Source organism: Chenopodium quinoa, unplaced genomic scaffold (assembly GCF_001683475.1).
Source record: "Chenopodium quinoa cultivar QQ74 unplaced genomic scaffold, ASM168347v1, whole genome shotgun sequence".
NCBI classification, from domain to species: Eukaryota; Viridiplantae; Streptophyta; class Magnoliopsida; order Caryophyllales; family Amaranthaceae; genus Chenopodium; species Chenopodium quinoa.
The window spans coordinates 198,897-215,538 of NW_018742881.1; the positions used below are offsets into that span (position 1 = coordinate 198,897).

The 16,642-nt window shown below is 40.4% G+C and overlaps 1 protein-coding gene across 1 annotated transcript; it reads left to right on the forward strand.

The window, feature by feature from the left end:
• The first annotated feature begins 11,862 nt into the window (after nucleotides 1–11,862).
• LOC110726681 (sterol 14-demethylase-like) lies at nucleotides 11,863–16,439 on the forward strand. Its single transcript, XM_021906152.1, has 4 exons — nucleotides 11,863–12,109; nucleotides 13,131–13,631; nucleotides 14,041–15,044; nucleotides 15,320–16,439. Exons 2-3 carry the CDS (start codon nucleotides 13,158–13,160, stop codon nucleotides 15,037–15,039), a joined length of 1,473 nt encoding a protein of 490 aa, XP_021761844.1. The 5' UTR covers nucleotides 11,863–12,109; nucleotides 13,131–13,157; the 3' UTR covers nucleotides 15,040–15,044; nucleotides 15,320–16,439.
• The last annotated feature ends 203 nt before the right edge of the window (nucleotides 16,440–16,642 follow it).

Consider the following 16,642-nt stretch of genomic DNA (forward strand, 5'->3'; position numbering starts at 1 on the left):
GGCGGATCCGAACCTTGATCAACAACATATCTTCGGCAAGCTGCCGAACCGGGGGGGGCAGTGGCCGAATGCAGCATATCCCGGAGACTTGGCTCCCCGATACGCATTATGTTTTCCAAGAGAACATGCTAGCAGCTGTTGGCCTCAGCCGAAAGTTTAAGGATGGTAAGCTTCTTCGGTTGGGGTCGAGGCTTTTTAATTATCTCTTTTTCTTCTCTTACTTCGCTTTTTTATGCTGTGCCACCCTATCTGAACTGACCTTTCCCCTTTTCTTTTTCAGAGCGGGACGAGACCAACGTTGGCATTAACTACGCTCGTCTTGGTGTCAACCGAGAGCGAGTTGTAACTGAACGGGCCCCGTCTATCACTGAACCGAGGCATAGGGAAGTTCATCTAGACTCTTCCCACTTCCAAATTGAGGCTGTTGCTCTGTATCAGAGGCAGAAGCCTTGGTGGAAGAAGAGAGACCCCTGGTTTCAGCTGCTGGACGAAGAAGCTGAAGCTGCCCGTACAGCCTAAGAGGTTGCACGGGTTCTCGAAGCTTGCGAAGGAGGAGAAGGGTCCTCCAGAGCTGCTGAAGAAGAAGTTGCAGCTAGGGCAGCTGAAGAAGACGAGGCTTTGCTGAAGACCTCGGTGAGCTTTCAGACTTAACTGTCTTTCTTTTTTTTTTTTTTTTTTTTTTTTTTTTTTTTTTTTTTACTCACATTCTTCCACCCCCCTGTCTGTTACAGTCTGAAGAGAGTAACAGACACAGAGAAGGGAAAGCCCCTGTTCGTCCCGAAGACCAAATACAAGAAGAGTCTTCAGACTCAGATATGGACGAGCAGCCCCTTCAGAAAAGGCGCCGAAGGATGGCCATCATCGGGCCGCATGACTTTCAGCGGAGGCCGATGACCATCGGCGTTGCAATAAAGGAACCCGAGGAAGGCAATGGATCGCCGAGGGTTCCCCGGCCACCACCCCAATCACCTCCAAAGACCCCTCCGCCACCTCCTGAGATGGAGGTGGATCAGAGAACTCCCGAATCTAAGGGAGGGGTCCAAGAAGCAATTAAGGAGAGTGCTGCTGAGCACAAAAATAAGGATGCCGTGATGCCCAGTGCTGAGGGTTTCACGAAAGACATCGCAAGAGAGGTTGAGGCTTTCGTCCTCACCCCTGAAGAAGAGGAGGTCATAGTAATTGACTCCTCTGAGAAGGATGATGCTGAGCCATCCAAAGCTAAACAAGCTCCATCGTCATCCTTTCCCTCCTTCCAGACTCTGCAATCTGGAGAAATGGGTTTCTCGGCCCCCCGAATTCCAATCCCAGACCACATTTGGGACCTCATATGGGGTCAGAACCGAGAAGGAGCTGCAGCCTACTTCGGCGATTTTGCTGGCATGTCCGAAGTAGATAGGGCAAGGATCTGGTCGCTGAAGGCCACTGCTGGGATGGGCAAATCCAGCAGATCAGTTCCTGACCCAGCCAGGTTTAACCAACTGCTGATGATGCAGGTGATTTTCCTTGCCTTTATTTCCTCTAAAATTCAGCTCTATTTTTATTATTATTTTTTATTATTATTTTTTTTTTAATTTGTGCTCCTGTTTTCAGTTCGTGCACAATCAGACTCTCACTGTAGAGCTGATAGATACCCTACAAGATAGGGTAGATGCTGCTGAGCACGACAAGAAGGTAGCTGAAGAGGAATTGAAGCTTGCTAAGCTAAAGCAAGCAGCAGGTGAAGAGAAGCAGCAGAAGGGTGAGGAGTATGAGAAAAAAGCTGCTGAAGCCCTCAAAACCTTCTGCGACGCTATGGAGAAGGAAGTTTTTCCCCCACTGATGGAAGGGGAAAAATTCCTTCAGGAGCACATGGGAGTGGACGTCTCCAAATTCAAGGCTGCCGTTGAGAGCCGTATTCAGGATGGAGCTGCTGCACAAGCTGAAGTGCAGCAACGACTAGAAGCTCTTGAAGCCAGCCGAATGGCTGCTGAAGAGCTGCTCCAGGCCGGGGACGTCCAACTCTTAGAGGCTGCTGCTGCTGCTGAAGCTCAGAGAGCTAAACTCCATGAGACTGAGGATCAACTGATGGCCAAAAAAGTTGAAGTGGCCCAGGCTCAGACAAAGGCTTCCCAAGTTCAGCAGGAGCTGAATGAGCTGAAAGGTTCCTCCTCCAAGCTCGCAGATGAGCTGAAGAAATCCAAGGAAGACTTGGAGGAGACCCAGAAGAAGCTGGCTGATGCTGAGGCTCTACTCAAAGTCCGTGTCTATACCCAGGAAGAATATGAAATGGGTTTCAGAAACGGGTTCAGAGTATGCCGAAGAGTCTGCCTTCATGCTGAGCCGAAGCTGGACTGGTCCAAATGTGCTGAATGGGTCCAGAATCCCGAAGACCCTCATATGAAGTATGCAACTCCAGTCGAAGCTGAAATTCTTAAGGCTGAGGAAGCCGAAGAGGAAGCTGAGAGAATGGAGTTGGAGGCTGAACAGAGGGAAAGGGAGGCTCGGCAGAGTGCAAAGCCTGCTTCTTCTGCTGCTGGGGCTGAGGCCACCATGGGGCTCAACGCTGATCAGTCTGATCCTCAGGCTGAAGCATAGGAACTCGGGCAGTCGTCTTCAGAATCTTGCGGTTCATCATGCGCTTAACTTTAGACTTGCCGCTTTCTGAATTTTTTGCCTTGTTTTTTGCTTCAGCTTGCCTTGTCGTACAACAGTATATTTTTTTGCTTATGTACGTATTTCGGCAGCTGTTATTTTCCGCTTGTGGGCGGCTGCCGATACAGTTTAATTGAACTTGTAGCTCAATTTCTGAGCATGAATTATTAATTTGATGCTCTTTTCTTCAGCTGCTTTGTTTTTGAATGCTTTACTGTTTCTTTCATTTCTGCCGAACATACTTGCACTGATAGTGCTTCTTGCCCCCCAGAAATTGAAGTTTGACTTCAGCTGAATAAACAATTTCTTCACTTCTTCAAAATGGGTATCCGAAACACAGGGCCAACTGAAGGCAATGCTTCTGGGATACAAGTCTTACTGAAGATTGACTTCAGCTGAAAGACTAGAGTTATTTAAAAAATGGATATCCGAAACACAGGGCCAACTGAAGGCAATGCTTCGGATAATAGCTTTCTGGGATACAAGGCTCAGTTAAGGCAATACCCCAGAATTGTCCATGGACTCATGTCTTTGGAGAACAAATCTTACTGAAGTTGGACTTCAGCTGAAAGACCAGTGTTCTTTAAAAGACGCATATCCGAAACACATGGCCAACTGAAGGCAATGTTTCGGATAATGGCTTTCTGGGATACAAGGCTCAGTTAAGGCAATATCCCAGAATTGTCCATGGACTTATGTCTTTGGAGAACAAGTCTTACTGAAGTTTGACTTCAGCTGAAAGACCAATGTTCTTTAAAAAGACGAGTTTTGTCAGCAATCTGAAACCCAGTTACCCGAAGGCGAAGGTTTCAGACGAGGCTGACTAAACAATTTTCAACTGTTGCTGTTATCCTTGATTTTCTGTCTATCTTTGAAAAATGTATACCCGAAACACAGGGCCAACTTAAGGCAATGCTTCGGATAATGGCTCTCTGGGATACAAGGCTCAGTTAAGGCAATATCCCAGAATTGTCCATGGACTCATGTCTTTGGAGAACAAGTCTCAGTTTGACTTCAGCTGAAAGACCAGTGTTCTTTAAAAAGACGAGTTTTGTCAGCAATCTGAAACCCAGTTACCCGAAGGCGAAGGTTTCAGACGAGGCTGAATAAAAAACCCTTAAAGAGTAGATAGAACAAAGAAAATTTTGAAAGGATAAAAAGTTGTAAACATTTATATAAATGGCGGCTCCAAGGCCTTTCATTAATTCAAAATGTACTTACAAAGATTGTTCTGCCCCGAAGGGTTTACACATGGTATTTTTTCAGTACATCAGCGTTCCAGTGATTTTTCAACTCAGTTCCATCCAACTGCCGAAGTCGGTATGTCCCTGGCTGAAGCTCATCATAGATTTCATAAGGTCCTTCCCATGCAGCTGAGAGTTTCCCATGGATTCTCATTCCGAAGGACAAGGTCTCCAATTTTGAGAGGCCTTGCATGGACCCTTCGGTTATAAAATTTGCTGATTCTCTGCTTATAGGCGGCCATTCTGTCTCGGGCTGAGTCTCTTACTTCGTCGAGGAAATCGAGAGATTCCCTCATCAGTCGCTCATTCTCAGCCGAGAAGTGGTGCACTCGAAGGCTCTCAGAGCCAATTTCCACTGGAAGGACGGCTTCGGCACCATACACCAGTTCAAAAGGTGAGTGGCCCGTTGCCTCTTTTTCAGTTGTCCGAAGGGACCAAAGGATCCGAACCTTGATAACGGGGATGGTCATCGGCCTCCGCTGAAAGTGTCCTTCAGTTGGATACACTCCTCAGTGTTGTGTCCCGAAGACTCGTGGAACTCGCACCACTGATTTTTATTTTTTCGCTGATACCACTCTGGGAGTGGTCTCGGCTTTCGGTAACTCTGCTCCTCCTTCGTCACGCTGTAAATTTTGGCGCGTGGAAGAGAGAGCGGAGTGTAGGACTCGTATCTGCCTGTGTATGAGGCAGATCTTTCCTTCTTTGGGTCGCTGGCCAAAGATTGCTCCGAGGCCTTTGACTTTCCCTTTGCCTTATGGCCTTGGCCTTCAGACAAGGGTATTTGCCTTTGTTTCCCTCCCCCAAATTGAGGTTGGGTTTTCGCTTTGTTCCATTCTTCGGCTCGGATGAACTTATCCGAAGCATTCAGAGCTTCCTCCAAGGTCTGCGGGGTATGCATGACCATGAAGTCTAGGAACTTTCCGGGATGAAGGCCATTCTGCATTGCAAAAACGGCTAGCCCCTGGTCCAGCTGAGAGACGCTGGATGACTCGTTACTGAAACGGGTCAGATAGTCTCGGAGGCTTTCGGTTTCCCCCTGTTCTAGACTCATGAGCTCTGCAGTAGTCTTCTCTCGGCGGTTTTCCGTGGAAAACTTGCTCCTGAACTTGGAGGACAGATCATCCCACCCTGTTATGGAGCCTTGCCTTACTCCCTTGGAGATCCACGCTTGCGCGACCCCCTTGAGAGTGGTTGGGAAATATTTGCACCAAGTCGCTTCGGATCTGGGGCAAAGATGCATATGAGTCTCATACGAGGCCACGTGATCCTTCGGATCCGAGGTCCCGTCATATGTGATGTGCGACGGTATTTTAACCGTGGGTATGCGCTCTTCCAGTATCCATTGCTCGAATGGTGAACTGGCGGGTAGCATAACGGCCTTGCCCTTGTTCCTGGCCGAAGGGACCGCGCTCCGCCCTCTTAGAGAGGTAGGAGTGGTTTTCGTCCCTGGCTGGGAAGTCTGGGCCTCGGCTGCAGGGAACGAGAGGCGACTGCGCACGCTCGGTTCCTTGCCGCCGAGTCGGTCAAGGACGCTTCGGCGAACAGTCTCAGGTTCTCAGTGAGTAGATTCTGGCCGAGAAGCTGAGCTGCTGCTCTTATGCGCTTCTGGTCTTGAGGATGAGGATCCTTTTAAAAATTGAGGGTTCTTTTTCCTCTCTTTTTCATTTTTCCAGGAATCCTCTTCCCACTCTTCCAGTTCCCGGAAGGAAGGAAGCTTCCCACCATCATGGTCTAACTTCCTCCGCTGATGCCGGGTATGCGGAGGAGTTCGATCACGAGGTGGTGGCATATTTTGTGCCCTCATCGCCTCCATGAGCACTGCCAGCGCTCTTGCCACCTCTTCCGAGCTGGGCCCCGTCAAAGGGGTCCTCGGCCGAGTATGGGAATGAGGGCGCGCAGCCGATGGTTGGCTTTGGGGCACTGAATGTGTCCTATGATCGGACTCACCCCTGCTAGACCGAGAGTGACTCGGCCTATAATGAGAGACATGAATTACGGGAGAAAGGGAATCCTCCTTGTATGATCCTCCCCCCGGGCTGGCATCCTTGGGAGAGTCCCGGTCCGGCGAGGGTGATGGTGTAGGGGTTTTAGGCTTTTCGCCCGCTCCTTGACGGAGGCTTTTGCTCTTGCGGTTCTTAGCCATTGCTACTAAGATAATTGCAAGATGATCTTGGCTAGAAATTCGGCTTAAAGATTTTTGAAAGTCTTCCCCACAGACGGCGCCAATTTGTTTCGGGTGAAAACAATGGGACCTTGCCGAAGGTCCGCTGAAACGGAGAAGACTGGATTCGGTCCAAGTTATGCTGGGCCGAAGGTTTCCTGCACAGTAAACACACGTAAACTAGCCTCGGGGGTGTTGCCGAGGAAGGCCCCTCCGATGCTAAAGTCAGTACAATGTGTAGAAAGAGAACACTATGCAAGAGAATTTGTTGCTTGAGGCTTTTCTTTAATATATGAGAATATATGAGAATCTATGAATGTATCAATGTATGTGAATGTGTGAATGAATCTGAATCAATGAATATTGATGGCTTTTATACCTCTTCATACATGGAGAGGTTGGGCCTTAGCCCAATTGGCTTGCTTTGTGGGCTGACCTTTGACTTTAGCACAATTGGAGAGTTGAACCTTGACCTTGGGCTTTTAATTGGATCATTTAATGCCTAGGCCCAATTGGACTAAATTGGACCCAAACAACTTGCCCCCCAGACCCGATTTGGAAGGATGACGGGTCGGGTTTGATTTAATTCAGAAAAGGAGGGAAGTAAATGATTTAATTAATCCAAAAATTTGAATTTAAACCGTAATTAATGAGATAACAACGGTTAAGGCGGATGATTGTGGAAGTTGGACGGATAATGGGCAGTTTAATCACAAGATCATGTGTTTAACGGTTACTTAAGTGGGGTATTTAAGAGAAATTGAAACGCGGACTCCTCGTATCCCATTCCTGGAGATATAAACAGAGGCGCGTCATCTCTCCTCACTTATTCACCAACACAAACCCAGAATTCTCGAGAGAAACCAAGAACCCGCATCAAAACTTCGCAAATTCCCCGAGCATTAAGCTTATAAACTGAGACTTGCCACTACGAACTCGTAAATCGGCAACTTTCGCTTCAGATTAAGGTAAATTCCTTTGATTTCATTATATTAGTCAAGAGAACCCACAATATAATTGTACATATACAAAACAATACACTTCCTAAACACCAATAAGAAATTTCTAAAGTATATCTAAGATCATACCGTCCCTAAAAAAAAGTCTCATTTTCACTCATCAATGTCACCGTCGAAAGCACCAGAGGCGTCGAGTGACAAAACTAAAGTCGCGGTAGCACCAGTTTATCCATCATGGCGGGAATTTCGGGACCTCCGTTCATTCGCTCTTCCAGCTTCTCCCTCGACGCCACATATCGGCTTCAACAAAACTTAACTCACTTCCATGTCAACTACTTACACCTCATTTTCAAGATCACCTTCTTCTACGTAGGTTTCCTCGTAACCCCAATCGTGTATATCGTATTGGCCGCTGTTTTAGCGTCCTGTTTCTTCTACAAGAGGTGCTTTCATCCAGAAATTTCCAATCTTGAGCGGCCTCAATTCAAAACTTTGAACCCTATATCCTATAGTATTTTACTTGTTGTATATATTGTAATGGCCACTATTTTATCATTGTTTCTTGGGCTTCCATTGATTTATCCGGTGTGCTTGGTTGTGACTTTCGCCACGGTTGTTTGTTTGCACGGTATGCTTAGAGTTCCCATTTATGATCAATATCAAGGTTTACTTGATCCACAACTTCAATCCCAACCTCCAGCTCCTCAGGTTGATGTTTAATGTTTTGGGATAAAGAAATTAAGTCGGTCCTTGTAAGATGAACAACTATATATTGTATTGGATATTTTTCTAGCAAGGTTAGTACTTCCAAAATGGTGGTTTGTGCTTGGTTTCATTACTACGGAGTATGATTTGGGTTAAATCATCTGGATGTTTGGGTGTGCTTGTGGTACAAAGTATATGAAGCCGTATTAATTAATTACTCTTGGGTTAATTTAAAGTTCATGTAATAATAACCAAACTAGTGTGTCCTCTGAGCGTTGCCTCGGGATATCACTTTGAGTAATTTCTTCTTTTTTTAATAAAGTGATTAAAGTATTAATTTTTTTTTAGTTTGGATGCAATTTTATATTCTACAATTAATTCTTTTATGTGGAACAATAGAGTATAAATTATTGGTTGTTAAGATGAAAAGACATGTGATATTCATTCTATGAGGTTAGAAGTTCACCTTACAAAAATAATATTCAGTAAAAATAAATTCAATTAAGTAAAAATAATTTCAATTCAGTAAAAATCAGTAACTCTAATGTAAAAATATAATAGAGAGTCGGTAAAAATATTTTTAGTTTAATAATTTCAGTTCGATCAATTCTGTAAAAATTATTTCAATTAAGCAAAAATAAGGTGAATATTATCTAGTTTGAGTGTTTGACCAAATTTTGACCTTTAAATTTCAAATCAACTATTAGCAATTAATAATAGACATAATATATATGGTGTTCTTAAGCACAACTCATCAATGAATAATGAATGGTACCCTTCATATTAGAGTATTGAGTGTAATAAGGAGAATGGTAATAACATGTGCAAGTTTGATAAAATTATTAGGACTTCAAATGTACTACTAGTAAGAGTCTAGCTACTAACTAATAAGAATAATCATAGTCTAATATAGCTGCTGAACTAGGTCATTGTTGACAGAGAATTAGTCAAGAGAATTACTCGTTTTGGTTTACAAATGTATAAATGCACTTCCTAAATATTAGGGAATGATGTTCTATCCAAAAATCCTATCCGCAACCGATCTGAATTTTTTATATCCGATCTAAGTTTTCATTTCGAATCCGATATTCAATATGAAAAAGCGCATATCGAATATCCAAAATATAAAAGCTGAAATAGTGAAATAAAACGCATATCGAATATCCAAAATATAAAGGCTGAAATAGTGAAATATATACTTCGTATATAATTTTTAAGTTGTTCATATAAAACCGACTCTGTATTATTAACTTCTTATAATATTGGATAATGGATATAAAATTTTTATTTATTTTGTATCGCGAGCCTAAATCTAGTTAATAGTAATAATAATAGTCTAACCTTGTGTGTTAAAGGCTCAAGAAGCTCATTCTTGAAACTTGAAAGGGATAGATATTATAGTAGGATAATATTTGTTAGGATATACTTCATATATATATTTCTGTTCACGGATCGGATATCCTATTCGAAATGTGATTTTGAATCGGATATCCGAATACTCCGATATCATAAATTGATATCTAAATCCGATTTGAAAATTTTGGATATATGATATTCAGATATCCAAAATTTTCGAATCGAATGCTTCGGATATTCATTATCCAATAATAAGTAAAATTGATTAGGATTACTTTCTAAATTTCACTAATTTTATCGTTTTTTTTATCGCTTAAGTTGTACAACATATTTTAACAAAATAGTACTCCTTCTACAATAAATATTATCCTCAAATATATTAAGAATATTATTAATAATTTTATATGAACAATTTAGAAATTTTATATATATTTCATTATTTTAGCCTTTATATTTTGGATATCGAATATCTATCGAAATTTCGAAAATCAATATTCAAATCTTTATCGGTCGCAGATCGGATTATCAGATTTTCAAATTCCCGGATACTTTTGTATAGACCTAATCCTTATCGTTCTAGGTTTCCTAAATAGGGCTAATCTACTCTCCCTATAAAAAAAAATTAAAAAAAAAAAAAAAAAAAAAAAAAAAAAAAAAAAAACTATATATATATATATATATATATGTTTTACTTTCTCTCAAATTTCAACAATGTCGCCGTCGTCAACACCAGAGGCATCGAGTGACAACTCCAATGTCGTGGTAGCACCAGTATATCCATCATGGCGAGAATTTTGGGACATCCATTCATTCTCTCTTCCAGCCTCTCCCTTGGACGCCACAAGTCGGCTGCAACAAAACTTAACTCACTTCTATGCCAACTACTTAAACCTCATTTTCTACATCACCGTCTTCTACATAATCTTCACCGAAACCCCGCTCGCGGTTATCATAGCTGCCGCTATTATTACAGCGTGCTATCTCTTCTGCAGGTTGTGCATTGATTCGGACCGTTCTGATCTTGAGCGCCCTTACCTGTATTTTACTTGCTGTATATGTTGCATTTGCCTTTATTTCATCATTATGTGTTGTTGGGTTTCAATGGATTTATCTGGTGTGCTTGGTTGTGACTTTTGCCACGGTTGTTTGCTTGCACGGTGTGCTTAGAGTTCCCATTTATGATCAATATCAAGGTTTGCTTGATGCGCAACTTCAATCTCAACCTCCTCGGGTGGATGTTTAGTGTTTTGGGAAATAGAAATTAATTCACTCCTTGCAAGATATAATGGATGTAACAGCCATTGCTAGGTTTTCTTCAATATTCCTATTGTTTTTATTGAGTACAGGTAATATGGATGTAACAATCATTGCTAGGTTTTCTTCAATCAATTTTTTTTTGAAAGTTTTCCATGTCTCTTTTCTCTCCATTTTTTTTTTCTTGGTTTCAATTATGAAAATTTATAAGGGATTCTATAAGAATCCGAAGGACCACCTCATTGTTATTTAGTTTTAAGGTGTTATATACTTGTGTTGGAATTCTTGCTGTCTTTTGACTATATTTTATTAATGAAATCCCTTTTCTTTTTGTCAAAATATAATAGTCAATCAACTTGTAACTTTTTTGTTATCATTGTTTTATAATCTCATTTTCTCTTAAATTCTCAATCCCTTTGTGCAATCTGTCGGTTTGCAACACACATACTTTGACAGTGTGTGGTTCTTACAATGTTTAGAAGATATTATACAAATATAAAGAACATATAGCTATAATGAAATGTACATACTTTGATTGTGAGTATAATGTACTTTTATTTGTGATATAATGTTCATTGCTTATTGCAAAATGTTCTTTCAACTTTGTCTTTAAATTATGATGGGTACATATTAATAATGTTCATTACATTATCATGTTCTCTATTAATATTGCAGATGTTCTTTAAATATAAAAATAAAAAATAAAAAATAAACATAAAATTAGATGTTATCTATAAAACAATTATATGTTCGTTACAAAATAATTGTATGTTCTTTAGACAATAGCTACATGTTCTTTCTTTTTGTCAAAAAAAAAAAAAAACTACATGTTCTTTCTGCCTTTTTTGTCTGTACCAAGCATGGTACCATCGCCTATACCTTAAAATTTTCAATACTTTAATACTCCGTTTTTGAATAACAAACTAAGGGAGCGTTTGGTTCACATAACTAAGGTATGGGTTTAGAATGGTTTAAACCCATACCTTATGTTTGTTTTATGATTTTAAGAGTTTTAAACCCATACCTCAATCCCCCAAGGTATGGGGTTTAGAAACCTTGGGGAGGATGTGGGTTTACCTTATTCCCATGCTTTTAGGTATCAAATAAAAATAAAAATAAAAAAATTACATTCCATAAGCATACCAAACATATGGTATTAAGAATCAAGTTTCAAACTCATACCACTATGATTTCATTCTTGATTCCAACCTCATACCAGTTTGCGAACCAAACACCCCGTAACACATCAAAATTTTGAAAGACATGACTTTAGAAAAAAAAAAAGTTTGGTATTTGGGCTTTGATTGGGCCGAATTTCAAGCATTATTTAATTTATACCGTCATACAACCACGTCAACAATAAAATGGGTCTTTGTCAAAAAAAAAACACAAAGTGGGTTTGTTTATGATTACGTGTTCTCAATCACGACGGATTTAACCCATCAATTCGATAAAAACTCAACCACTGCCCACTAGAGTCAAATGGACGGATGTGAGAATCGATCCCAAAATTTCCTGAAATAGAGCTATCCAGAGCTAGATTAGTTTATTAATTGTAAAAGTTTTTTAACCGGGGATTGTAATTGCTAACGGGTCTAATCTGAATTAGATCCTATTAATCCCATCCGTTTTCAACATGTGGATCCTATTTTTTTTTTTTTTTTCCTATTCATCGAAGCTTACACTGATATTGATTGAATAATTGATTATTGATTAGATCTGACAGCTGCACCACTCTCTCTCCTACTTGATTGAAGTGGCTTCTGAGCTTTCTCTCCTGCATTCAAGGAGCTTCTCAGGTATGATTATTGTTCCTTTTTATTAATCATCCAATATTTATTTCACAATTTAGGGTTTAATTTTACCCTTTCGTTAATTCAATTGCTAGTACTAGTATATTCAATTTTGAGTTGTTGTTGGTTATGATTTCTGAAGTAATTTTTATGAATCTTCCATTTTATTAACATCCAAATATTTATATTCAACTCGAATCATCAAACAATTGGTTATGATTTCTGAAGTTATAAAAGCTTGCAATAATCGATTTTGTTGTTGCTACATTTATGTTGTTACTATTAATTGACAGGAATTTTATGTGATTTTGGGACCCTAATTTAATAATTGAGCCAAATTTTGCTGATGTATTGCAATTTTTGATTCTAATTCCGCCCACGAGCTAAACTGCAATTTCATTAGATTTCATTGAATTTAATGGTTTCGCATCCAAGTATATGAATGATTTTTGTTTGGGAGAAGGGTGTGTAGCTTTGGTTTCATCTAAGTATCTTTGGTGTAGATAGAGCCACAAGTGGCATTGATGTAGACGAGGCTTGATTATGATTAACACCCTCGAGTATTTAACTAAGCTAACGGGCATCCACATTTTTTCTTGTGTAAGCAAATGGCTAAGAACTTAGAACTATTATTACATGGTTGGTGTTTGGGGGGGGGGTTGACTTTGAGTTTTTACAGAAATTTGTATACAAATTGGTTTAGTGACACCATTCACCTCATAGTCATATTTGCAAAGGAGTAGCCTTTGCGTGATTTGTGTAACTAAGCGTGTAGTATATGATACGCTTGCCTTATTCAAGACCATTGGACACTGCCGTGTTTGTATGTTGGAGAAGTAGCAGGGGTTGAGAACGGCGTATGGGATTTTGAGATATTTAGTTGAGGAGATTCAGAACTTTCTGGACTTTTTATTTTTTCTAGTCCTTTGAAGCTAAAATATTCTGTGCAAGTGTTGCTTCTGTGTATTTATACCTGAAACGAGTAGTTGATATTTGTTTAAATTAGTCATTTCACTTGATTCTTCAGGTTGTAGTGGATTGAGCTAGCACAAGCATGGAGATGGAGGTCCTGGACAATAAGTTCTTAAATGTGGGGCTACTCATTGTGGCAACCCTTGTTGCTGCTAAATTGATATCAGCACTCATTATGCCAAAGTCTGGAAAACGCCTTCCTCCTGTGATTAAGGCCTTCCCTCCAGTTATTGGTGGCCTTCTACGCTTCCTTAAGGGCCCCATTATCATGCTGAGGGAGGAGTACCCAAAGCTTGGAAGTGTATTCACCTTAAATCTGGTCAATAAGAATATTACCTTCTTGATTGGTCCTGAAGAGTCTGCTCATTTCTTCAAGGCACCTGAAACTGATCTCAGTCAGCAGGAGGTCTATCGCTTTAATGTCCCTACTTTTGGACCTGGTGTTGTCTTTGATGTAGACTATTCCATCCGCCAGGAGCAGTTCCGCTTCTTCACTGAAGCTCTTCGAGCCAATAAGCTCAAGAGTTATGTTGACCATATGGTTATGGAAGCTGAGGTCTTGCTCTCTCTCTCTCTGTCGTCTATATCTTATTAGCTGAATGAATATTTATTGGTGGAAGATGAAATTTTACTTGTCCTTGGGAAGTTGCATTGTGTCTGATTTAATACAGCCTTGCACAATTCAGGTTTTTTTTTTGGGGTGTGTGTGTGTGGGGGGGGGGGGGGGGGGTCTTTGCTGCCATCCTTTACCAGGGAAATTCATAACCCTCTCCTAATGTGTTTGATATTGTGGACTTGTGGTATGATCATCCTTATAAAATACTAAAATTTTACTTGTTATCCAATATACATGGTGTATTATGAAGCTGAAAATGAGCAGTCATCTAATTTGCTAGTCATTTCTCTGACCTTAACTCTAGTATACTGGTTCTATGCAGATTATTAATTTTTGTTTGAATATGCAGGAATACTTTTCCAAGTGGGGAGATTCTGGAGAGGTTGATTTGAAATATGAGCTGGAGCATCTTATTATCTTGACTGCCAGTAGATGTCTCCTGGGTCAGGAAGTCCGTGACAAGCTCTTTGATGATGTGTCTGCTCTATTTCACGATCTTGATAATGGGATGCTACCCATTAGTGTTATTTTTCCGTATCTGCCCATCCCAGCTCATCGACGCCGTGATAGAGCCCGTAAGAAGCTCGCAGAAATATTTTCACGCATCATTTGCTCCCGTAAATCCTCTGGAAAGTGTGAGAATGACATGTTGCAGTGCTTTATTGAATCGAAGTACAAAGATGGCCGGCCTACTACAGAGGAAGAAGTCACAGGTCTGTTGATTGCTGCACTATTTGCTGGCCAACATACCAGCTCCATTACATCTACGTGGACTGGAGCATATCTTCTTCGTTATAAAGAATTCTTTTCAGCTGTGGTTGAAGAACAGAGAACTGTGATGAAGAAGCATGGAGAAAATGTAGACCATGATGTTTTATCTGAGATGGATGTCTTGCATCGCTGCATCAAGGAAGCACTTCGACTTCATCCTCCGCTGATTATGTTGTTGCGCCAATCACACAGTGATTTCAGTGTGACTACACGAGATGGTAAGGAATATGATGTCCCAAAGGGTCATATTGTTGCCACCTCACCAGCATTCGCCAACCGTCTCCCACATATATACAAAGATCCAGACAGTTATGATCCTGAGCGTTTTGCTCCTGGAAGGGATGAAGATAAGTTAGCAGGGCAATTCTCATACATCTCTTTTGGAGGGGGCAGGCATGGCTGCCTTGGAGAGCCTTTTGCTTATTTGCAAATAAAGGCAATTTGGAGCCATTTGTTGAGAAATTTTGAATTTGAGCTAATATCTCCATTCCCAGAGATTGACTGGAATGCCATGGTGGTGGGCGTAAAGGGGAAGGTGATGGTTAGATACAAGCGAAGAAAACTTGTGGTTGACTAATTGTGGTATGTAATCGCCTATTTGGTGAATCATCCTTTTAATTTACTTTTTAATTGATATGTTTTGTGCCGCCAAGGCCCTGCTTGATGTTCATGCTCTCGGTAGAGTTAGCATTTTGGTTGTAAAGCTGCACATTATTTTATAAATCTCATGAATACTGAATATTTTAGATGTGTAAACTCTTGTAGTAGAGTGTAACACCTTTCAATCTGCTTCTCCATTTGAGCTGAAAGTATCTGCATGTTTCTGAAGTCTTTTGATGAATTTTATTCCGTTTCAGCATCTGGTTATCGATAAATTAGTATCTGAAACAAGGATCTTGGCAATCCATCCTCATGTTGATTTCTGAAGCTCTAGACAAGTTGAAGTTCGAAGCACATCAGCAAGCCAGCAACAGCACAACCCAGTAATAGTAAAGAAGCAAACAACTGCAGATCCCCACAGCATACGTCTAATAAATTATATATTTGGGCCACAGGTAATCAACTCTTTGAATATGTCATATTTGAATATTGAAATGAAAGCAGCACTGACATAGTCAAAAGAGTTCAGTATATAAGTACACCAAATGGAGTACTACTTTTCATCGTCTCCAAAACCAGCCCAACACCCTTCATTGATCCTGCCTCCGGAATCAGATTTCTTAATGACACCTTTGTCACAAACAGCCAACGATAACTCTGTCGCCTCACCTGCTAAAATAGCACCATGGCTGGAATTCTTTGACATCCACGCATTCTCCCTTCCCGTCTCTTTCCATGAAGCCACAGCTCGACTAATCCAAAACATAACTCACTTCGATGTCAACTACATAAACTTGGTCTTCCCAATCTTCTACCTCTTTCTAAGCTTCACCCCTCACCGTCTCCCTTTCAATATCTTCTTCTTTTATCTAGTGATTACTTACGCATGTGTGTACCTATACGTGACCCCACGTTACCCTCTCCAAGTACGTGTCTTCGGGTGCATTGTCTTCGTCTTCAATATTTGGATCATCATTGGAGTGCTTGTTTTTTTTTTTTTTTTTTTTTTTTTTTGAGGAAAAGAAGTGCTTGTTGGTATTACTGCTCTAGCCTTCGGCATTGGGCATGCCTGGATTAATCTACTGCTGTCTGTTGTAATTTCCATTGTCATTGTTTGCTTGCACGCCTTTCTTAGAGCTCCTACTTATGATGGCTTACTTGATGCCCTACCTCAACTTGGGCCAGATTTCACTGATGTCTGAATTTTTGGTTTCTTCTATAATAAGAAGGGTGTGGACGTTGTATTTTAAAAAAATTGTATTGTGTAATTAATTTAAGGTGTAATTTGCAAAATATTAAGCAAAATGAAATCTTTCAGGATATTGGGCTTTGTTTAATTATTATTTTATTCATTTAGAAATAGTTGCAAGTTTGTGAGTTGTGATGTTTCCACTTTCACGCTTGTTACTTATACTACTATTTTTATTTTTATTTTTTTGACGAGTTGTTACTTATACTTTTATACTTTCATTAAGTTAGAACTTATATAAAACTTTCGTACAAAAAAAATAAGTAAATTTAAAATTTTATATTTTCATCAAAATTATGATACAGTACAATTTATTGTTAACCAATACATT